The 22,875-nt window shown below is 41.4% G+C and overlaps 2 protein-coding genes and 1 long non-coding RNA gene across 7 annotated transcripts; 2 read left to right on the forward strand and 1 right to left on the reverse strand.

Annotated features, from left to right (window-relative positions):
• Positions 1-962: 962 nt before the first annotated feature.
• Positions 963-12,998, reverse strand: rbbp5 (retinoblastoma binding protein 5). Of its 5 annotated transcripts, XM_035993070.1 has the most exons (16): positions 12,767-12,998; positions 11,660-11,748; positions 11,298-11,323; positions 10,933-11,105; positions 9,901-10,041; positions 9,541-9,703; positions 9,156-9,265; positions 8,187-8,306; positions 7,803-7,956; positions 6,865-6,936; positions 6,588-6,705; positions 5,698-5,767; positions 4,713-4,948; positions 3,584-3,766; positions 3,515-3,553; positions 963-1,316 (listed from the first exon to the last, which is right to left on the reverse strand). In XM_035993070.1, the coding sequence occupies exons 2-16, from the start codon at positions 11,682-11,684 to the stop codon at positions 1,264-1,266; spliced, it is 1,683 nt and encodes a 560-aa protein (XP_035848963.1). In that variant the 5' UTR covers positions 11,685-11,748; positions 12,767-12,998; the 3' UTR covers positions 963-1,263. The 5 variants fall into 5 exon arrangements, with proteins under 5 accessions (XP_035848963.1, XP_031152655.1, XP_031152653.2 ...); XM_031296795.2 differs by lacking the exon at positions 3,515-3,553 and having other exon boundaries at positions 3,689-3,766; XM_031296793.2 differs by having other exon boundaries at positions 3,515-3,766.
• LOC118493414 lies at positions 3,294-22,543 on the forward strand. Its single transcript, XR_004895366.1, has 3 exons — positions 3,294-3,305; positions 14,637-14,643; positions 22,478-22,543. It is a non-coding gene; the product is annotated as an uncharacterized LOC118493414 (long non-coding RNA).
• On the forward strand, positions 15,179-21,322 carry zgc:153675 (uncharacterized protein LOC768179 homolog). The gene is made up of 3 exons (XM_031296797.2): positions 15,179-15,483; positions 18,207-18,294; positions 19,845-21,322. The coding sequence occupies exons 1-3, from the start codon at positions 15,475-15,477 to the stop codon at positions 20,129-20,131; spliced, it is 384 nt and encodes a 127-aa protein (XP_031152657.1). The 5' UTR covers positions 15,179-15,474; the 3' UTR covers positions 20,132-21,322.
• Positions 22,544-22,875: the final 332 nt, after the last annotated feature.

Raw genomic sequence — 22,875 nt, forward strand, 5'->3', positions numbered from 1 at the left:
AACCTTCCTATTTAGTATGAAATTGTGAACACTGATGATGGCTTCTAGCTGAAACGCATTTGTGCCCACATTAAATAAGAAGATAACTTATCTGTGAGTGACAGTTTTTAGTTTTCTTTGATCCTGTCACGGCCGTGGACTCGATACACTGTCTAAGATTTGGCGCCTTGCTGGACACTTTTTATTACACAGTAGTTTTCATTCTTTGATTTTCTTTTACTGCTGATAGCGTATTTGCTGCTTATGATCTGACCATAGTCCTGAAGCAACATTGCTGTTATGAATGCACAAAGGATATGTTACATGTGCGATTTCTGTCTGATGTAGGCTATTTTATGTCATGCAGTACGTAAATGCCTTCTCTTCTGTTTGGGTTCATGTTTAGTTGCCACTTTGTGCAATAAAATTGTTAATTTGGTTAAACAGTGCTGTGCAGAGCCAATGCTGCTGGTTCTGCCGGTGCAAATATATTTTAGCCTGAATAGGTTAAAATCGACAGGTTTTCGTCTATTTTGTTGTGTACAAACTTTTTAGACTGAGCTTTGTTGGTTGAGCATGTTGTAGACAGTACTGCTATTGTCATTGTAATGCAGTATATGTTGGAAGGTAAAATTGTTGCAGTTTTTTTCAGTTTGTTTGTTTTTGCTACTTCTCTTTTTGAAAATGGCCCACTCACTTTTGTACTGGCCCGCCCAAAATACTATTTTTCTGCCTACGCCACTGCTATGGACCTTCCATTTGTGTCCTGAATAAAGTTATTATTATTATTAATCTATCATTTACAGCCAAATTAAGGCGTGCACAGAATGCACACAGAACCACACAGCAGCTAGTTATTTATAAATCAAAATGTTTTAATACGTATAAAAACAACAAGAAAGACGACACCCACACCCACCCACGCACGCGCACGCGCACACGCACACACACACACACACACACACACACACACACACACACACACACACACACACACACACACACACACACACTATCAGGACACAGGTGTTTTATACATGACGAATCCTACAGAGACAGAGGACATGTGATCTCTACTGTGACGGCTGCTTGGTGCTCTCTTTTGTCTGCTCCTGTCCAGAGATCTGGGCTGAGGAGTTTTCCTGTGACGCTATGCTCTGGTTGGAAGAGGAAACAATCTGCACATCAAACAGGCTGCTGCTCACAGTCTGTATAGGACATCACACTTTGTGTCTCTTTGTTTAAACCTGTTGGTGGCTCCTTTACAACTGTTCACAGCAATGATCAGTCCATCCCTCCAATGTCATGTTGTTTGTACGACTGCGAGACCAGACTCCCTGCGGAGGAACACAGATACTGTCAGACAGACAAATCATGGGCAATAAGACATTGTTCACACAATATTCTCCTTAGATTAACTACTGCAAATTCACAAGTAATGGTCAAATCTCAAATAATAGCCAAGACAAACAGATAAATACCGATATGTATTAAAGGCCAGGTAAAAACATTGGAAGAAGGGTGGAATTACCTGTATTCTAATGTCTCACATGATAAATTCAGTAAAATGTAACTTTCCATCAGTACAACAACAGGGTCATGCCATACTTACCACTCTGCTGAAAATACTTTTCTTGTTAACACTAAGTTTTCATTTAATAATTATTCCTAATTGTTTCTACTGTGCTGTAATGTTTGAGTACCGAACGTCTGCAATACGATTATACAATTAATTAACGTGTATTTGTTCATTGTGTGCTGTCGATACTTGGTCTTATTTTTAATAATGTAGTCCTAAACATAATGGCTTATTAATCTCTTATACTTGACATGCTGTATATACTTAACATATACAGTATACTGCACAACTGCATGGTTAATGCAGCTGATGGGAAACCACATTTTTAAACGAAATTTCAAAGTAGGATGAGTTCAGACACCAATACCGACAACACAGACGTACACGGTCGCCCCACATCTCTCGACACACAGAAACAGCAAAGACAGGACCTGAGCAGCGCTGCTACAGACACACGTTTATGTCACATGACAAGCCCGAGGTGGGAGTGGGAGCAGGAGGGTCAAAGGCCAAGCAGGAAGTAGATGTAAACTAGCCAGGTAGCCTGCAGGGGAAATAAGCTGCACCATCCCACCGTTAGCCACGGCATCTGCCAACTACAGTCCAACTTCACCAAAGTTCAGTTGACGGCAAATTAGTCAGAGTGAGGCTGTGGTTAGCAGAGGTTATACAGTCAAAGCCACAGTCTGGGAGGGGTACAACTATGAAAGTGCAAGAGGAGTCAATATAAATTAATCTACTGTGGATCTACCTCCGACCGTAAGGGGAGGACAAACGCTGTTCGGCTCTTATGTGAATAATGAATCAGAAAATTATATTTCTACTTTTTGGATTTTTTCAAGATTATGTGGTACTATTTGAGTAGACCTGCATGTCCTAAGTCCTGCATGTCTGATTAAGGCGCTTGTTGAAAAGCCTGCAGAGTTTCGGTTTAAACGAATATTTAGCCAAAAAGCTGAACCGTAAACTACCATTTTAGCATGAAAAGTAAATGGAAAAAACATCTGTAGCTGAAAGGCTGGCCTAGTTTTAGCTTTGTGATTACATAACTATTATCTATCACTATATCTGAGAAGGTGTCTTTGTTTCAGTACACATGGTAGCCTTCAGTACATAAACAACTTCCCACACATGCTAAAAATAATGGGCTTACAAAAGGTATTTTTCACAGAATATGGGAGGAGATTTCAGCAAGAATTCTAAGTATTTAACCCTAAATCAAATTTTTTTGGAACCAACCAACTACTGCAGGACTTCTACCTCAAATAAACATAACATTTATCTTGTAGGCTGTAAGATAAAGAATAATTGTATTCATCATTACTTTACCTTAAACATGATGGCAAGAATCAAAACCAGTATTTAATATGAACAACAATCTAAGCTATGGCTGCATAACAACATATCTGATAAATATTATCGTAAACATTTCTTGCAATATACAGGTATTTTAAGGCCATATCACTGTTCCCTATAACCATGCTAATATGCATGTTGAAATGGGTTTAAAAGGCATGCTTTGTGTTTTATAATTGCCTCACAGAAAAAAGTGAGAGAAATGTATGAACAACACAATAACTTTCCCTCCGTAACATTACAGTAAAAGATGTTTGTCTGACAGATGAACTCCAGTTACAGTCTGGATTAATAATAACTGGACCAGATCTTATTTAAGGAAGCACTGGTCTGATACATGATGCAGATTCTGTGTTTTGACCTCCAGACTGTGGCTTTCCACCAACTTTCAGTGAGCTGTGTGGTTGGTTGGTTGGTTGGTTGGTTGGGTGGGTGGGGTGGGGTTTCGTGTTGGGTGGAAGCAGTACGAGGGGAGGGGAGGGGGGGTGGGGTGTTGCCTTGGAGACAGGCCAGGCTGGAGAGGTATCAGTCAGACTAGCAGGGCTGCATGACTAGCAGAGCTCCCAGACTGAGCAGCAGCAGGGGCGATGGCGTGCTTACCTGTGGCCAGGCCCCCCTCTGCCCTGCCCTTCATCCCTCCTCCTCCTCCTCCTCCTCCTCCTCCTCCTCCTCCTCCTCCTCCTCCAGGGCCAGAGCTGCCCAGGGCCTCCATGGGGAAGGAGGGCCGTTCGCCCCTGTAGGGCTTGGGTCTGAAGGGGAAGTCTTTGTCTTTACCTTTGGAGCCTTTGGGCCGGCCAGCTGTCTTCTTCTTGGACTTGCCATCCCCCTTCACTCCTAGTAAAGGGTGCACCTCTGAGGAGAAAGGGGATGGAATCAGGGTCAAAGTTCAGCTTTTCACAATAAAACAAAAGGCCGACATAATCAAATGGCGATACTTTTCGGCATGTTTCTCTACAAAAATCGGCTCACACTGTAAATTCATCGTAATGTACCTTTCCACAGCACTAATTCCATCAGTACAACATCAGAGTCATGTCATACTCACCACTCTGCTATTACTTTTTCTTTTTAACACTAATACCGTTTTCATTTACTGGATGCGGTTCCACTTTGCCATTTTTTTATCACATGCAAATATTTACTCATCAGTACTAATTTAACACGAAGTACAGCTGAGGATGATGGGAATGTCATTCCTCATCGTTTTGCAGGCATTTTGGTATTGGACACAGTTTCAATCCTCCATGGATCTACAGTATATTTTGATCTGATCTGATTGAAATGTTGTGGCTTGGAGTAAGTGTGCAGGCGTTACTTTTTCTTAAGCTACTTACACATATGACAAAGGTTAAGGGATCACCAACGTTTTACAATTCATCTTGAGGGGAACATGAACATCTGTACCAAATGTTCTACGTAGTACATGTTGAAATATTTCACTTGATAAAGGGAAAAACTTAAATGTGACGGTGGCGCCAGAGGAAAAGTCTTTAGGATTCTTCCTCTGGGGACCATAAATGTCTGTTAAAAATGTCATGGCAATAATTGTGGAGATATTTTAGTCTGGATCAAAGTGGTGGACCAACTGACCGACAGGGAGGCCTCTTAAAAAAATATGATCAAAAACAGAGGAAATTATAAATAAAGGTCTGTCTCTTATACAAGGCAGTTTCTAATTTCCTGCAATTGAGAATAATAAAGGCCCGGGCCAGTATCTGAAAATGTACCCTATACATAAATCTGACCCTGACATTGCATCTTATACAGGATGTTTTGTTGTTGTGTTCCAGTCTCTCACCGTCACTAGGGACCCCCTGCAGTTCGATGGTGGTGGTGCGAGCCTTCTTCTTGGCCGGGCCTCCTTCAGATGAAGGCTGCCGCTGCTTCTTGTCGCCGCCAACCAACGCGTCCTCTGGGGCGGCAGTCTGGACCGCAGCGTCTGGCGGGGGGCCGAAGGGGTTTTCCTCTGGATCTTCGACCTCAGGGGCGATTGGCAGGTAAAGCAGGGCCTTATAGTCCTCCAGCTCCTCATCACTACAGGACACACAAACACAGACAAGTAATTACATATTTCACACAGACTGTAACACAATCAGTCTCTCTATGGTGCTGAACTAGCACCACGCTAGATTCTTTAGCTGTGATATTTAAAACTACGAGCTGTTACACACCAACCAGACGGCCGACCGTCGGCAGAAAAGGCAGTCGGACTGATCAGTCGGGTCCCCGAGGTCCAAAAAAATGCCTCAAAACACACTGAGGCGACGCTTCTCTGTATTGTTTCCCAGAAAATGAAAACCGGCAGCTGATTGGACGAATGCGTCACGTGGGTCTTTTTTCTCTGGAGATTCACAGCCAGACTGTCATGGCGGCTTGTTCAGAATACGATCTCATATTGTACTAAAATAGTTCACCGAAACGTGTTTCTGAATCTGTCTTCATTTCAAATTGACAAAGGTCAGTTTAAAAGATTTTCGTCAGATTTTGAGAGGCTCATCCGCTCCCCATTTCCGGGTGAGTCCCGACTGCCCTGTCTCCGACTGAGCATGTCGGGTCGCCCAAAATGAAGGCCGACAGCTCCTCCGACGGACGACGGCATGGAACACACCGAACAGACTCGAGTCACTGACCTCGCCAGTCTGTCCAACGGCCGATAATCGGGTTGGTGTGTCAGCGCCATAAAAAGTTTTGATGGTTCAGGGATGAGATCAGGGTGACATTGATCAGATCAGGGAGGGAATGTTGTTTGCACTGATGTAGTAAGCTGTATTGTTATTTCTCACCTGCTGCAAAAAGCAACTATGGGGTCAACAGTGGTGACATCCACCTCTTCATCCTCTGCAGCGTCTGCACCTGTAACACAAGCACAAGTTAGTGTCTGAGGCATCCAGAGAGAACCAGTGAAAACAGTAAGACCAGAAAGCAGAACAGGTCAGCAGCTGGGTCACATTTTGATGGGGTTAGTGGAAATATGCGCAATGCTGAGGTTGTGTGTGAAATGCAGAATAATTGAGTGACTGCTATCTCAGCAACAAACCGCAATAACTAAATATTTCAGGACGGAGTATACAAGAAATGAATGTGCTTTACTGTTTTGGACTAACAGGAAAAAAGTTTTTTTCAAAGATGTTATACTTATTTTTTTCTGAGATTCTCATACAAATGAGAACAATATTTTCAAATTTTTTTTAAAAAGGTTGGGATGTCACCTCCTGCTCTGTTTTCGCAACTTCACTCTTCTCCTATGGATTTGCGACATGGCTTGGAATCACAAAATCACAAAATCACGATATCACGCGTGAATCCTACTAGTACTACTGGTGGACACATTTCTACCTCTGCATAATATATACCGTCATATCGCCCAACCCTACATACCATCATCATATTTCAGTATTTGGACATCTTTCTTATTTTTTTCCAGTGTTGTGTCCTGTAAATTGTGAATTCTGCAAATGATCAGCTTATTGTAAAAACACCAAACTCCACCCTGTTTGAACAGGATTTACAACCAAAGTCAAAACTGCACAAATGAGAACCACCACAGGCCCCTCTGTAAGCCGGGAAAAACCTTGTCAGTCAAACTGTATTGTAGCGTGTGTGTGTGTGTGTGTGTGTGTGTGTGTGTGTGTGTGCGTGCGTGTGAGTGAGAGAGAGAGAGAGAGAGATCTACCTGTCTGCTCGGGTTCGCTCTTATCTTCGTCCTCAATGTCGAATTCGGACTCTCGCTCCTCGTACTCCACATTCTCGTCCAGCTCTTTAAAGTCTGGAGCGAAAGCGCTCCAGTTTTCCTGCAGACAAACCAATTACGATCACACCATGACACTGTTTTTTTGACCATAATATTGATGGATGGAGAGTATCAGAAACATGAGAGTTTGACCATGAAATGGTCCATGTTACCATGTTTACTCATGTACATCCAGTCTTTACTGTCCCTGTCTACTTACCACTTGGTTCTGAGCCCAGATGGACACCACTCCGCTGGAGATGGAGGCGATAATCGGACGGACTGGATGCCACTGGAGAGAGGTCAAGATGAGATGGGTAAATGATCCAATTGTAAACAACACAGCATCTTTTAGCTGAGCTTGACCATAGAATATTCGATTAAAACAGATCGGTGATGGTGTTTTGCCCTCATTGTTTTCCATGAAGTTAGCTGGAAGCGATCTAATCAGGTGCGTTTTATGTGGAGTGAGCACTGAGCTGGACTGTTTAAAAAATAGTCTTTTAAACGCTACAATGTTTGTCAGCTGCTGGTCATCTTAGGTAACTTGGGAGGCAATTTGGCCTTGTGTGCTCTGATTAATTTAGCATGCGGTTAACACACCAGTCATAATTTGTTTGACTGAAAAATCATCTCCTGGCATTTGCCCATGCTGTTCTTCACCACTGTTTTGAAAGAAGGAAATAATGGGAGTAACAGGCCAACCAGCATTAAAAGGGACGTATTTACCTTTTAAAGAAGTGCTGTGCAGTATATCCAATTTATGCAAATGCAAAGAGTGGTTTTATGTGGAACTCGAAGAGTAATGATACATATTTAGAAAAGTAACTGATGGATATTTAAAGAAACTTTAAAGTGTTAAAACTGAGAACAGAATTTGGTGTGGTGATTTGTTAACCTTGTAGGGTTTTATTTTTTAAATAGGGAAATTAGTTTGGTTGTACTGTTCAGTAACTTAACAAAAAAGTCTGAAAACCCAACATAAAAAAAACAATGGTGATAAGATCGTGGATTGTGATCCTGCCTGAAGAAAATCGTGATCTATTTTTGCCATATCGCCCACCCCTAACTGAAAATACATAGACAGAAGTGTTGTGTCACTGTTAAATCTCTAGACAGTGTTCTACTAAGCCAAAATGTCAGTTTTGACATCCTTACAGCGACATCCAGCAGCAGCTCTCCTCTGGTTCCATGAAGGATCTTCACCAGGTTGCCGATGCTCTTCTCCCAGATGTAGAGGGCGTGCTGCCTGGCTGAACCGGCCACAATGTACTCGCCATCGCCGGAGAAACAGCAGCGCTTCCACGGAGTCCTGAATACGGAAAACACAGGTGGGGCGAATGAACAAACAGAGATCAGAGACAAAAAGAAAAGACACTTTCCCAGCAAGGGTTGGCCTCAGACACTTTGATTACAGTCTCTGCAATTTTTGCAAGAGCTCGCAATGTTTTTCTCAGCAATTTTTCTACGCAAATACCTGTGGACTCGAAGAAAGCGTTGGAATTCTTTTACTGCAATTTTCCACATAGTATACTGACATACCTGTTCACCAGGTCCTGTAGTTTCTGCATGGGTTCAGGTTCACCATCTCGGCCACAGGTCAGTATCTCCCTGCCGTCGTAAACCCTAATGATGCGGTCTGCCGTGTTTATGAGAAAGCAACTGCGCAGAAAACAGGGCAGGTGGACAAAAAGAAGACATACTTCATTGATCCCCGAGAGGAAATTAAACGTTAACGCTATTTTTACACAAACACAAAAAAAGAGGTAGAATTATAGACATGGGAAAAGAAAGCCCAGGAACAGCTCTGCTGCCACAGCTGGGGCTTTTAAAGGTTGAGTTTGTAACTTTTATAAAAATAAGTTTTTTCATATTTGCTGAAACTGTCACTTTATCCTGTCAGTAGTGTGGACTAGATAATGCCTGGTTTTGGCTAGACTGTTTTCAACATGTCGGCTTTGTCGCAATATTTTGGGTTATTTTCCAGCTAAACAGTGCACTAAAATATGTTTTATAAAAACATCTGAGCAGAGAAATAGGCAATGCAGTAACAGAACCGGGATTCATGTTGGATCAGCACTGCCTTGTACTGTAGTACACAGTTCACGAGGAGTTCTCCGCTCTGATTGGTTGTTTTTTTTTTTCTTTTGGGCGCGGTGGAATCTTGGAAATGCCATTAGGAGCACTAGGAAGAGGCAAACAAACTTGATTTTCTTTTCACAGATTATCTGTCTCATATTTGACTGTCAGGATAAAGTGACATTTTCAACAAATATGACAAAAACTTATTTTTATAGAAGTTACCAACTGAACCTTTAAAGTAAGTTGCATTTTTTTCTGCGAATCAGGTGTACAGACAGTAATATGGATCTGTTCTACAATCAACATGGAATCATTTGCACTGTATCACAGAACAGAGAGACTAGAGCCTGGACTAGGGCCTAATGTTAAATGTGTAGATTATGTTTATCTGTCCATGTCTAGATACCCAAAAACCCTGTTTCCTCTTACCTGCCCTTGCGTGCAAATTCAATTGATTTGATGGCAGTGGTGTTGCTGGTGCCAGTTGTCACTCTGAAGGAAGCCACCAGCTCCTGAGTGTTTGTGTTCAACACCAGAATCTGAAACAACAGACAGCGGGAGACATGATGGAACTGATTTGTTATTTCATCTGATTTACAGTACAACAATTCAGGTGAAAAGTGGTGCAGTCTATGTGCAGGGCTGCTAAACTGCACTGATATCTGCTAGTGTCTTTTTAGATTTTACCACTGGAAACGTTCTAATTCTACCCGTACAACTCTAGGTACTGAGCTTTTTTCCCCTCCAAAATTCATATTTACTTGTGCTGTTTGAAATGATTGAAAGGTGTACTGTGAATAAGGTTGTGTCTGACCTTTCCTTTGGCATTGCCAGTGTAGATGTACTCCCCCCGCCTGTCAAAGGCCGCCACAACATTCAGGTCTGAGTCGTCGTCCACAGGCAGGACAACATGTTTGGAGTCTGACAGAGTCAGCAGGACCGGGGCTGACTTCATGGGACACACCAGCACCTTGTCCCTAAAACACAAACATAATTTATTGTACGTAAAAAAAACATAGCAAAGTATATGAACTTAACTGAGGACTGATCAGAGACAAATTAAACTGGCCGAATCATGTGATGTCGGAGCTATTCACGGTGTATCTGACCGACAGTCGAACCTCAGAACACATCAGATGTAACACGTACACACAGATGCTGTCAGGTCACTCACATGTCTCTGGGGTGGCATTGCAGTTTCAGGATGGGTGAGGGGAAGCGGAACCTCTGGTCACAGTCTCCAGTCAGGACGTCCCACTGCGAGACAATGTTGTCTGTGGAGGCACTCACCAGCTTGTGGCCGTCTCGGCTCCAGCTGCACACACACAAATAAATAGCGTTCTTTAAATGCCCTGTGTTTAGTGGCATCTAGTGCTGAGGTTGCAGATTGCAACCAACTGAATACCCCTTCCCTCACCCCTCCCTTTCCAAGTGTGTAGTGGAACCTACGGTGGCCTTCAGGCAATACACAAATTAAAACAACATCCTAAACACCTCATTTACAACATGAACACATCCCCTCCCCCCGAACACCCCCCTTCGTCATCTCCACTTACTCGAAGAAAAATTAAGACAAGCTAACATAACAACCATAATTATTCAATACAATAAAAAAAAATAACAAAATAAACAGCTGTAAACCCAAATAAACATATGTATATGTGACAAAACACTAAGCACATAGTATACATCTCTCCACAGCACATGGCTTCTTAGAAGCCCTCCAGAAAGCTTCAGGTATTTTCCCCGTTTCCTAGTGTAGACATTCAAACTGGCAAACCGTTTATATGAAGAAAAAAATTTCAAACGCCGCCACTCTAGCCATCTCACAAGCCCACTCTTGAATTGACGGCACCCCTTCATTCCTCCATCTGTCTGGCTATCATTAGGCTAGTCTGGACCCAGCTTTTTATGAGCTTATCCATCCCGCTTAGGATTGAGGCCTTCAGGTAATACTGAAAACGTGAAAGGCCCCTCTAGAGCCAGTATTTGGTGTGTCCGTTCTGGGCTACTGTAGAAACATGGCAGTGCAATATGGCAGGCCCCGTGGAAGGGGACCCGCTCCCTATGTAGGTATGAAGGGCTCATTCTAAGCTAACGAAAACACAATGATTCTTAGTTTCAGGTGATTGTACACTCATTATCTCACTAAGATGGAGCAGGCCAGGCAGGTAAAAGATGAATGTGTATGTGTGACGTGGCTCACCATAAAGAGCAGACTGGGTGGATGTGTGCACTGATGATTTTGGCGATACCCCGCGTGAGGAAGTCCCAGATGACGATGCGGCCGTCGTTGCAGCCCACGGCCAGCAGGGTGCCCCAGCGGTTGAAGGTGCAGGTGAGGGCCATACTGATACAGTCCAGAGTGCCATCTGCCTCCTAACAACACACAAACACACAATAAAACACAGCCAGAGAGTTTGCATCGTCCAGGAGTGAGCTTCACATATGACTGTTCCCTAAATCAAAAGATAAATCTCCATGTGTATTAGTATTGGGGTGAATTCAGTGCACAAATATTAACCAGGGTTTCTACCAAGCTCATGTGCACATTAAGAGCTGGTGGCTTACCTCTGGATAGTTCTGCCCGAACGATTCTAGGAGAGGAACATCAACAAGAGAGTGATGAGAAACATTTAACGAAACAAAGTAACATTCACACAGGACGTACAGTATGTACTAAAGTGCCAGCTGGCTCCGAAACACAACCGTCCACAAATGTATTCTAATAACCATAAGCCAGATATTCTGCGTGGTATTGCAGAGTACTTGGGCCTTGGAATAGCAGTCGAGTCAAGCATTTTAACAGAGATAACTTTTTTTTTTTTATCGGAGATTAAAATCAGATATTCATTACAAAGACATAAAGAAATAACCCTGATTATATCCAAGACAAAAACGGGAAACTTTAAACAATTAAATTGAATATTCACCAGTAAGAAGCAGGAAATTATCCATGAGTAAAGTGAGAGAAATCTTGAAGTTATATCCAAAGTCTGAGCCAGTTATTCATAAGAAAGAACTGTATGGATATTTGCAAGAGAAAAAAAAAAAACATTTACCCAATTTTTTACGTGAAAGAATTCATCAACAAAAAGGGTGAAGCAGCCAATTTACAAGATAACATGTAGCATCAAACAGAAAAGCCTTCATTCTGGATTTAAAAGAACAGAGTTGCAGTGGACCTGCAGTTTGTGTTTTGTAATTGTCATAATGTGGCTGTCGAAATTCAGGTCTGAGTCCATGACAACACAAAGATTTCTGGCTTTGTCCGTTGTTTTTAACAGGTCAAGATGAAATAGCAGGAAATAAGGAAAACAATTTAGAGCAATGGGTATTATCAAACATTACAGAGCAAACAATTATCAGGCCAGAATGTAAGAAGTTGGATTTTAAGTAAGATCATTTGGAATATGAGGATTATTACAGCAATGAAGTGTGTTAAAAAGAGCATTAAAACAACTTGCAGTATATTCTACTCTAATAAAACAGAAGAGCTTTAGCATTGTATCAGGATCAACCGCTATCTGATTAAAGCTCTTTCTCAACAGGATAAGACTTTGGTATTGGAAGTGGGTTAACGTATGTATGTGTTAGTGGGCTAAAGCAGACAGTGGTGGAAAGTAACTATGTACATTTACTCAAGTACTGTACTTAAGTACAATTTTGACATACTTGTACTTTACTTGAGCGTTTCATTTTGCTACGTTATTGTAGGATCAGGATTCAAGCAGCAGCATTTAATACAAATAACGTTAGAGACATCGAGGCTAACGTTAGCTCCATGTCTGCTTCCATTATTATAACCAACATTACATATAGACTCAGATCCTTTAGGAACACATTTAACGTTTAACACAAGTTAGCAGTGTGATTCTATTACTACATGTATTTTTATTTGACTCGTTTCGGTTGATGTTAACTTGTTACTAGCTAGGCTAATACAATGCTAACCATAACAAGTAACGTTGTATAGCGTTACCGATGTACGAAAAGTCAGCTTTATTGTAAACAAAGAACAACAAAAAAATGTTAATTACCGAGCAGTTCTAGATTCATTACTGGACAACTGAGGATCCAAATTTCCTTAACGACTTGCTTTCACAGAATATTTCTATTTTAAATTTTACTTCTGCATCGACTGCCGCCGAGCCACTAGTGAGGACCCCAAACAATGCGTCGTAGAATATGCCTGAACCAAATTAAAGGACTGCCCTCGTCTTCTTCTTCTTTGGCTTTTAACAACGGCAGCTTGAGTCCTTAATGTTGCACTACTGCCACCTTCTGGAGTTAGTAAACTACAGCGTCCAGTATGTCACATTTTCCTCATCAGTCCTGTTCTCATTAAGCTGACCAATCTTCTGCCTTGTCCACTTTGACCACACTCCAGTATGTATTTACTCCTGCACCTGTTAGTCCTAATCGTTTCATTTCTTCAGTCATGTTTTTTTCTTACCTCCTAACGATCACAAAAATTGTGTGTGTGTGTGTGTGTGTGTGTGTGTGTGTGTGTGTGTGTGTGTGTGTGTGTGTGTGTGTGTGTGTGTGTGTGTGTTCGCTGTTAAGGTTGCTGTGTCCAATTCTCAGCCTTCTTTTTGTTACTTGCTCTTTCTGTTTTACTTCTTAACATAGGCCCTATCTACTCCTTTTTGGATTGAGTGTAAATGTCTCCCTTTTATTGCGTTATCCCAGCGCTGTTGCCACTGTTAAGTTAGCCTTATTTTCTCTACACTATGCCTTTTCCCTCTGATTTTGATAAATTAATACTGACTTCAACAAAAAAATGTTTGACTGCCTCCACAGCATATTTTACTATGGGACTTCCTAACAGGTTAATCTGTCCATGATATTTGTGTGGTACAGGTGACGTGTTCATTGTATTGTATTGTATTGCATTAAATAAAGGTTTAACATAAAAAAATAAAATGGCATTCTATTCTATTCTATTCTATATTATAATGAGTGTGTGAACTGCCACCATCACCATGCAGCACTTGACCCTTGACTGTTATCTATACACTATCTTTCTTGTCTTTAATCTAGATGTGACTTTATACAGGCCTGTATGTAAATGCGTGTGTGTGTGTGTGTGTGTGTGTGTGTGTGTGTGTGTGTGTGTGTGTGTGTGTGTGTGTGTGTACGTGCGTGCCTGAGTGCATGCGTGAATCTACATCATATATCAAATATCAGAAAATTCCCAGTAATGCCACACAGAGGCAGCAGCCTACACACACACACACACACACACACACACACACACACACACACACACACACACACACACACACACACGCACACGCACACACACGCAGTCAGCTGCTGGTGATACAGGACCCGGAACTGGATCCGGAGCTGGAGTTTTATTGTGAAGACAGGAAATCGCTTTTGGGCGGTTGGTGCTGAAACCATAGGACGAAACCAACCGCCCAAAAGCGACTTCCTGTCTTCACAATAAAGGCCCAATATAAATTAGCTTGAATTAAACTACAAAAAGTATTAAAAACACTCAGAGTGGTATATTTTACTCTGGACTCAAACACTAGCTATTAATTATATAGCTACTAATAGATATATGATTACAAAAATAAGGACATGTTCAGTCTTCAAAATACTGAAACTGTTCCAGTCATGTTTGTTATTAAACACACTAAATTTGTTTTGAAGTTTGGTTTCCCCCATAGTTCCCCACTTAGAACTTTAATGGCAAAAGATTCTTGTTGTCTCAAGACGTGTCAGTTTTTCACATTAAGAAGATTTCTTCAACAAATATTAACCATTGATTCTTTGTAAGAGGTGATACTTTCCCCAGTACCTTGTGATAGCCTTTTTACTTGTTACTAACAAATATCTGTCATTTCCCATTACAATTTCTTCAAAAAGATTACAGAGAGAGTACCAAACAACTCTTAGGCATTTTGTATCACTTGTATCCCATGTATTTGTTGTAGCCCTTTACAAGCCCCACAGGTATGGGGCTACCAAAACAAAGCATAGAGAAGCTTGGAGTACAGCACACTTACACTTACTGTATGTCTCTGCTCTGGACACCATTAAACCACTTTACACATAGCCTACACTACACATTTACAGCAAATATTTGTTTACTGCTATATTAATGTTCTTAAATTTCGACAAACTCATACTTCTAATATAGCTATTAGATTATACACATCATATTTTAATTCTATTTTTAATTGTATTTCTATACTGTGGTATTGCTACTTGTACTTAAGTATACTTCAGAATACTTCCTCCCCCCTGACACTCACACATAAAACACTGCAAGTGCTGTTAGTCCACCTCATCACTGAGAAGTGTTTTAATTTGAAGGGGCTTAACGGAAGTCCAGTGCGTTTTGTGTGTGTGTGTGTGTGTGTGTGTGTGTGTGTGTGTGTGTGTGTGTGTGTGTGTGTGTGTGTGTGTGTGTGTGTGTGTGTGTGTGTGTGTGTGTGTGTGTGTGTGTGTGTGTTGAAGGCGCCACGTCGGCAGAACCAGCAGGGTGAAAAGAGAGCTGCGTAGCTCAGCCTGTTAACTGTAACTGTGTGTGAGGAGAAGTTAGAAAGCAGCAGATTAACGCGGCGTGAACAACGCGAAAAAGAGGCCGTTAACAGTCAGAGCAGCAGGTTTCACACACAGAGAGAGAAAATACATTAATTTAAAGCAGAGTTTGGTTCGGAGGCTGAAACAGAAGCTGCTCCTGTCTCAAGTTTCTCTGTCAGGTGTGTTTGTGGGAGAAGCACTGCGAACAATGGTGAAGGTAAGGACTAATACCAGCATCCTTTTAATGTTAAAATATGTGGAAATGTGGTTGTTAAACTGCGTGTGAGTGTTGGTTTTTTAACAGCATGCAAGCAGTAGGCTACGACGAAGGAACTGTAGTCTTTTCAGCAGCAAGCTGCGTGAGTGATGATGTGGAATTTGAATATGATAAGAGCTTATTTTATTATTGTATCCCCTTCAGAAAATGTGGCCTCTTCAGCTCTGAAAAGTGTATATTTCTATCCAACAGCGTTAAACTGAAGTGTCACAGCTTCCTGCAAATGTTACTCAAACTCTGATTTCAAATCCTCATTTGAAAAAAAAAACTCCCATTTTTTACATTAGATTTGGCTTCCAGACCCAGCAGTGGCAACATTTATCAGAAAACGCGCAGCACTGGTTCTCAACCTTTGGGATCTGGGCCCCTTTTTGTGAAAAAATCAAAAAAGGGGAGTGGGGTGATGGTTTGCACAAGATTCATATTATAGGAAATAGAATTTCAATTTTTAAACGTGAAATATATATATATATATATATATATATATATATATATATACTGATTTAAGGCATCTGTGTCATTTACTAATCAAAGAGTCATAGTTTAGTTGCAGCTTCTCACCTTTTAATAAGAGGGAGGCTTAATTTGAAGGGTCACAAGTCAAAAGGGTTACATGGTGACATGGCCACCAGTCAGGTTATATTTTATTAAACAGAATATGAGCAAAATGCCACACTGTATAATCATTCCATTATCAGTGATTTTATGAAGAGAAAAATAAAGTAAATATTATTTAAGAAAATACAGAATGCACCCACACATAAATATGTACACAACATTTTAAATCAAATAAGGTTGAAATAAATAAAAAGGTTTCACATTTCAACATCATCTTTAGAGTGTGATAATAAGTATATGCCAGATAATTACATGTTTAAATGCGACTCTGACTCCAGACGGCTAGACAGAGATTCTGAATCTGTAATTCAGTTGAAATAAATACATTTACATGCACAGAATGACTGTAATCAACAGCTCTCTGCAAACTGGTTGTGTCCCATAGTATTTTAAACATGCAGTTGTTCAGCCACTATTGAAGAAAACTAATCTGGATCCATCAACTCCCGCAAACTATACGCCTATATGCCATCTCCAAGATGCCTTTTTATTTCCAAAATTTTAGAAAAAGTTGTTGCCAAACAGCTCTCTGCTGTCTTGGCTACACACAACATTCTAGACAAATTTCAATTTGACTTCCGTCAGAAACCGCTCTTCTTAGAGTGTCCACTGATTTAATGATGTCTTCTGATGCGGGTAAATGTTCTGTTTTGGTGCTGCTGGACCTTAGCGCAGCTTTCGATACTGTGGATCACGCCATCATGGTGAAAGACTTAAGCACTGGGTTGGTATCTCTGGGAGCACCCTGGACGTTCTCCTCCTATCTTGAAACCTATCTCACCTATCTGAAACTGCTGCCCTTTCTTGTGGGGTGCCTCAGGCCTTAGTGTTAGGTCCGATTTTATTTACGTTGTATATGCTTCCCCTAGGCCACATAATTAGGCAATTTGGAGATATCCGTTATCAATTCTATGCTGATGACATCCAGCTGTATGTTTCTTTTAATCCGGAAAAGACTAACAAAGTGTCAGTACTACACAAATGTTTGTCTTCCATTAAGGACTGGATGGCGTACAATTTCTTGCAGCTTAATGAAGATAAAACCAAAGTCCATATTGTTGCTTTGGATACTACAGCCTCGAAGGTTGTTCAGCTTTTGGGGTCCCTTTCTTCAGCTGTACGGGCCAAACTTCGAAATCGCGGTGTTATATTTCATCATAATATGTTTCTTGACCAACCTATCAAATCACTAACCCGCACATGTTTCTTTAAACTGAGAAACATTGTTAAACTTAGAGCCGTGGTTTTGCAACGTGAGCTTGAGATGATCATTCATGGTTTTATATCATCCCGGCTTGATTACTGCAACTCCGTTTTCACCTGTCTCAGCAAGTCTTCCCAGGACTGTCTAAAACTGGTCCAGAACTCTGCTGCAAGGCTGTTGACCATGTCCAGCAGGATGTCGCACATCACTCCTGTTTTATCCTTGTTACATTGGCTTCCGATCAAGTTCAGGATCCAGTTTAAAAGTTCTCGTTCTTACATATAAAGCATTGCATGGTCAGGCGCCTGTTTATATCTCTGACCTGCTCCATCCGTACACTACTAACAGGTGCCTCAGGTCTTCTAACCAGGGATTACTGGTGGTCCCACACACTCGTTTGAAAACTAAAGATGACCATTCCTTTGAAGTGGTAGCTCCGACTCTGTGGAACGCCCTTCCTATTAACTTACGTTCTGCAGTCTCGGTTGAATCTTTTAGAAAGCAGCTGAAGACACACTTGTTTCAACTCATGTTTGTAATTTTGGGTTTTTAGTCTTTTCATCTTTTACCTTCATTGGTATTGTATTTGTTTTTGCTTTATTTTCTGTTTTGGATCCTACTATATTTTAACAAATGTTTATTGTGTGAAGCACTTTGTGACTCTGTCTGTAAAAGGTGCTATATCAAATTATTATTAAATTATTTAGTGAATGACAGCTGACAGGAAGTGAACAAGGGTCCAGTCTGTTGCCTAGCAATGGAACACCATTAATAAAGTATTGACGGTGAAGGTGGGTGTATTTGGAGTAAAGAGAGTCTGAGGTTTTCCTGTGTTTTCCAGAATGTGAACAGCGTTAATGTGGAGCCCCAGCCTGGGACCAGCGTGGCCCCGGATGAAGCTGAAACCGTCGACAGCCAACCTACAGAGGGTAAGCAGCAAGCTCCCCTGGCTGTGGCTAAACGCTAAGACATCAGCAGGGAATATGGTGCAATCTATGCTTACATGTTGCCTGCTGCTATTTCAGAAACTGTTTGCTTGTCAGGGGAGTATGTCAGTTTGTGTAAGAGCTCCAACACTGCTATTGTCGTCCAGACGCCGAGAGACTTTGCACCAGTTAAATCCCCTGCTGCTGCTCTCCGTAAACATCACTGTTGTTAATAGATGAAGGATCATTCTGTTTTCAGTATCAGTTCTGATGACCATCAGGGGGTTGTTAAAAAGACCCAGATACACCGCTGGCAATATTATAACACCAATAACACACCACAAATATCAAAATCTCATCTCAGCTGGTCTGGACTGAAATATGGTGCCCAGTGGATATTTCCTAATTCTTTGGCAATACCCTGACTTTCCCTCTAGTGTCACCAGCAGGTCAAAGTTTTCACTTATCCAGTGACGTATTTCACCATTAAGATCTAGATGGATTGGCAAACAAGATTTGTAAATATATAATTTATATGGTCCCAAACAATGTAAAAATGTAACATTTACTATACTACTTTTACTTTTCATCTACCGCCATCATGTCAAATATTTATTGTGTACATTACTTTGGTTTATGTCCAAATACCTGCAAAAAAACTTCAGCTGTACTTTGTCTTTAGTGCTAAATATATGTTAACCCATTATACTAAGATGGTTGAGCAGGGAAAACATTATACCGGCTGAACTTCAACATGTTAGCACTGTCATTGTGAGTATGTTAGCATCCTGGTATTAGCATTTAGCTCAAGCACCGCTGTGCCTAATACAGCCTCACGGAGCTGCCAGTGTCTTGCAAGAGTCTTGTTAAATTCAGCACATCACACCTTAATCTCACAACATAAGCAGTGAGCTGGGGGACACTTTGTTACCATTGGGTGTAGGGTTGGGTGGGATGCCATTTCCAAAAGCCTTACTCTGAGTTTACACCAGATGTGAGACATCAGCAACACAAGACTTAGTAATGTTCAATCCACACCGACTTGGATTGATGTCACTGTCCTCAGAACCAGCAGACATCTCGGCATCCCAGATAGGCGGACAATCTGTCTTAATCAAACTCACAAATATCAGAAATGCAGTGGAAATCTTATTGGTATTTTTAAAGGATTATATCTTTAGTAGGAACCAATGGCCTTTGGGCTGAGTGACAGTGACAGTCAGTAGAGAAGTCAGAAAGTATTGACGATAACGAGACGATTAACACATTGTTGAATTGGGTCTTTTCATGGGATTTGTGGACAACAAAAAAAGATATAGAAAAGTGTCTTAACCTTTTTAAATAGGCTCCATTAGAAGTATACAAGAAGAATACAGCATTGGTTTTGATGTTATTTTTTATTTCCCTGCCCACTGTAGCTCTATATGCCCACAGGAACCAGAAAGTTTACTAATCTATCATTATATAGTTGGACAAATGAAGCAACATGGTAGGAGTCCATGGTAGTAGAAAACTGGATATTGATGCTTCATGTATGTTTGATTTGTTTTCAGATTCTGGTAAGGACCATGTGGTGGCTCCCCCTGGTATGATGTGGAGGGTTACCGGTGGCCTCTTCAACGTCACCAAGGGAGTGGTGGGCGCTGCGGTGGGTGGGGTGGCCTGGGTGGGCGGCAAGAGCCTGGAGATCACCAAGTCAGCTGTGACCACGGTGCCCTCGATGGGGGTGGGGCTAGTGAAGGGCGGGGTGTCTGCCGTGGCTGGGGGCGTCTCAACGGTGGGCTCGACCGTCGCCAGCAAAGTCCCGTTCACAGCCAAGAGGAAAGACAAGGCTGAGTGAAGAGCAGGAAGAGGAGGAGGGTGAAGATGATGATGATGATTGATGATGACGATGGAATTGCCCCGCCCTGAGCCAACAGAGAGAGGCTGATCTCTATCTACCAGTCCAACTCCACAGTGCCTTCTGACGCCTTTCTCGGTCTCGAACATTAGAGTCTTGTCACCATGCAGAGATCTAGACTTTGATGCAAATACACTTCATTCAGCACCAAATAGTCATTTTCTGTGGCAACCCAGAATTACCAGAAAAATGCGGAGTCACAGAAACGCTTCATGCAAAGTTCTTCATCTGACTTGGAGTGGGATTTGTAGTTCTGGAAGTGAACACCTGGCTCCAGGCAGATCATATGGACTGGGATACCCTTCAGCACGTGGTGGACGACTTCATGAATATTTGTATCCGTTTACAATTCAGACTGAGGTTGTCCTCTTTCTTTTCTTCATTCTCTCCTTTATTTAGTGAAATGTTTTTGAATCAAAGTGCTGATTTTTTTTTTTTTTTTTTTTTTTCATTTTTTGCAAAGATATTGAAGTACTGTTGAAATGTGTGGGACAAGAATAGTGTGTGTTGAGAAAAATAAAAATGTTTCAGGGTTTTGAAAAGAGGGATGAGCAACATTCTTCAGTCTACAGGCTTCACTGTGTCTGACCTTTTTAATCTTTTGGATGAGCCCGGGAAGGTGTTTGACCCAGCAGCCTCGGATCTGCATGTAGGAACACTTCTCTGAAATACATGTCTGAAGACTGTAGACACAATCACAAGTACACCGACACTGGGCTCAGGTCTTTTCCACAGCTATATTATTGTTGAAATATTTTGTTCTTAGTATGTGTGAAATGTTAAAATGCTGTGCTGGACCTTGGAAAGTTGACTTTAAAAAAAAAAAAAAAAAAAAAAAAAAAGCTTTAATAAAGAAACAATCCGCAGCATTTGATGGTTGTTTGAGAAGAAAAGGGGCCCAATGTTGTCTGAACTACTCGATCAGTAAAGGTTGAAGTTCACCTTTTTAATCAGAAGGTGAACACTGTACTGGAGTGCAGGCAACATTTCTGAACATTTATATGCAATATCAGCATTTCAATGCAACATTCAGAGTGAATGGGAGCTGTTGCTGATGGAACTACACTATGTGAATGTCTTGTATGTGTGTTGTTTTCCCAATATATCAATAAAGTAGTGTTGAAGTTTAAAGCTGCCCTGTAAGCTTCTTTGTAAAAAAAAAAAAAAAAAAGAAAAAGTAAATTCTTAATTTGAAATTCTGTGTATTCTTGAGGTCTAAAAAAACGTGTTATAGAATTCTTGGAATGGCTAAGCAACCTTATCCAGTGCATATCTCCGCTGTCTATTTTGCAAGGGCACCCTTGCTGCATTCAGGACTTAGCATCTCCCAGGACGGTTGTGATTGTTTATAGAATCACAAACAAGCCAGAGTGTGTCCACCCCTATCTCAGAATAGATCCACTGGTGACACAGCACTGTGGAGATAGGTCTGGCAATGTGAAACTATAGTATTTTAAATTTAGCAATGTTCACATCATAGACTGTAAAAATATCGGACGTGGCATCAGTGACGTCACCCATTGGTTTGTGGACTGCCGTTTTGAAGCCAGGGAGTTGGCATTTTGGCCGTCGCCATCTTGGTATTTTGAAGCCAGAAGTGACCATATTTGGACAAAAGGGCGGAGCTGGGGAAGATGATGCAGCTAAGCCAGTGTCGTGTATGGTTTCAATGGCGCTGTGCTAAACTAAACGCTTATTTACAACCAGCTGATGCGAGTCATCCAGCAGAGTTTTTATTTTTTAAATTTTTTTGGGGTGCATTCCTGCCTTTATTTGATAGGACAGCTGAGATCTGAAAGGGGAGAGAGAGGGGGGGGGAAGACATGCAGGAAAACCGTCACAGGTCGGACTCCAACCCTGGACCTTCTACGTCGAGGATTAAACCTCTGCACATGTGCGCCTGTTCTAACAACTGAGCTAACCGGCCACAATCCAGCAGAGTTTTGCCAGTGGGTAAACGGGGACCTCATGCTGTTCATCTGTATATGGCAGTATACAAAGCTGGTTAAAAATCTGAAGATGTTCCCCTAAATTACGCTGGCGCTAGCTAGCTAGCTTTGGTAGGCAAGATGCTACCGAAATCTAGACAAGACATTTTTAGGCGACCAAAATGTTCCAATTAACTTTGAAGTGAAAACACACAGTGACAGGATCAGGCCAATTGACAGGATATTGTGTAGCCATGCCCCTTAAGCATCCCCTGCCTTATCTCTATTTTTAATAAATAAATGAGACCTCGATTTACGGAATGAACATCATGCTGTATTGAAGAAGACTTGAAGGTAGTGATTGAGGCCATAAACTCATTAGGAAAATGTTTACTGAGGTAATTAATCAAGTGAGAAGTAGTGCGTATACTATACAAGCTGGCTTATTTTTGCAACCAGTGGTGTCACCCCCTGCTGGAAATTAGAATGCAGGTTTAAGGCGCTTCCATTGGCTTTACTTTTCAGGCCCAAAAGTTGCTGCATGGTTGAGTTAGATCCTCTATTAGCAATGGTGTAGTCTATGTGATATGCAGGTATACGCAGTATACCCACTAAGAAAGCTCCAGGATTTCCATATTCCCATTTAAAAATGCCCAATGACACGCAACAACATACTTTCCATTATATTTTTGATATATTTTGAATTGTCATCTGTGTTCTTTTTCTTCGCATAGGCTAAATAAAGGTATTTCCACC

Source organism: Sander lucioperca, chromosome 16 (genome assembly GCF_008315115.2).
Source record: "Sander lucioperca isolate FBNREF2018 chromosome 16, SLUC_FBN_1.2, whole genome shotgun sequence".
Taxonomy (NCBI): Eukaryota; Metazoa; Chordata; class Actinopteri; order Perciformes; family Percidae; genus Sander; species Sander lucioperca.

Coding starts and splice junctions, on each gene's coding strand:
- rbbp5 (XM_031296793.2), bottom strand. CDS start 11,684: ATGGATAATTTCCTGCTTCTTACTG. Junction 7,957..8,186: donor CTACAGGACCTGGTGAACAG/GTATGTCAGTAT, acceptor TTCCGTATTCAG/GACTCCGTGGAAGCGCTGCT. Junction 4,949..5,697: donor ATAGTTGCTTTTTGCAGCAG/GTGAGAAATAAC, acceptor TGTGTCCTGTAG/TGATGAGGAGCTGGAGGACT.
- zgc:153675 (XM_031296797.2), top strand. Junction 18,295..19,844: donor CGACAGCCAACCTACAGAGG/GTAAGCAGCAAG, acceptor ATTTGTTTTCAG/ATTCTGGTAAGGACCATGTG.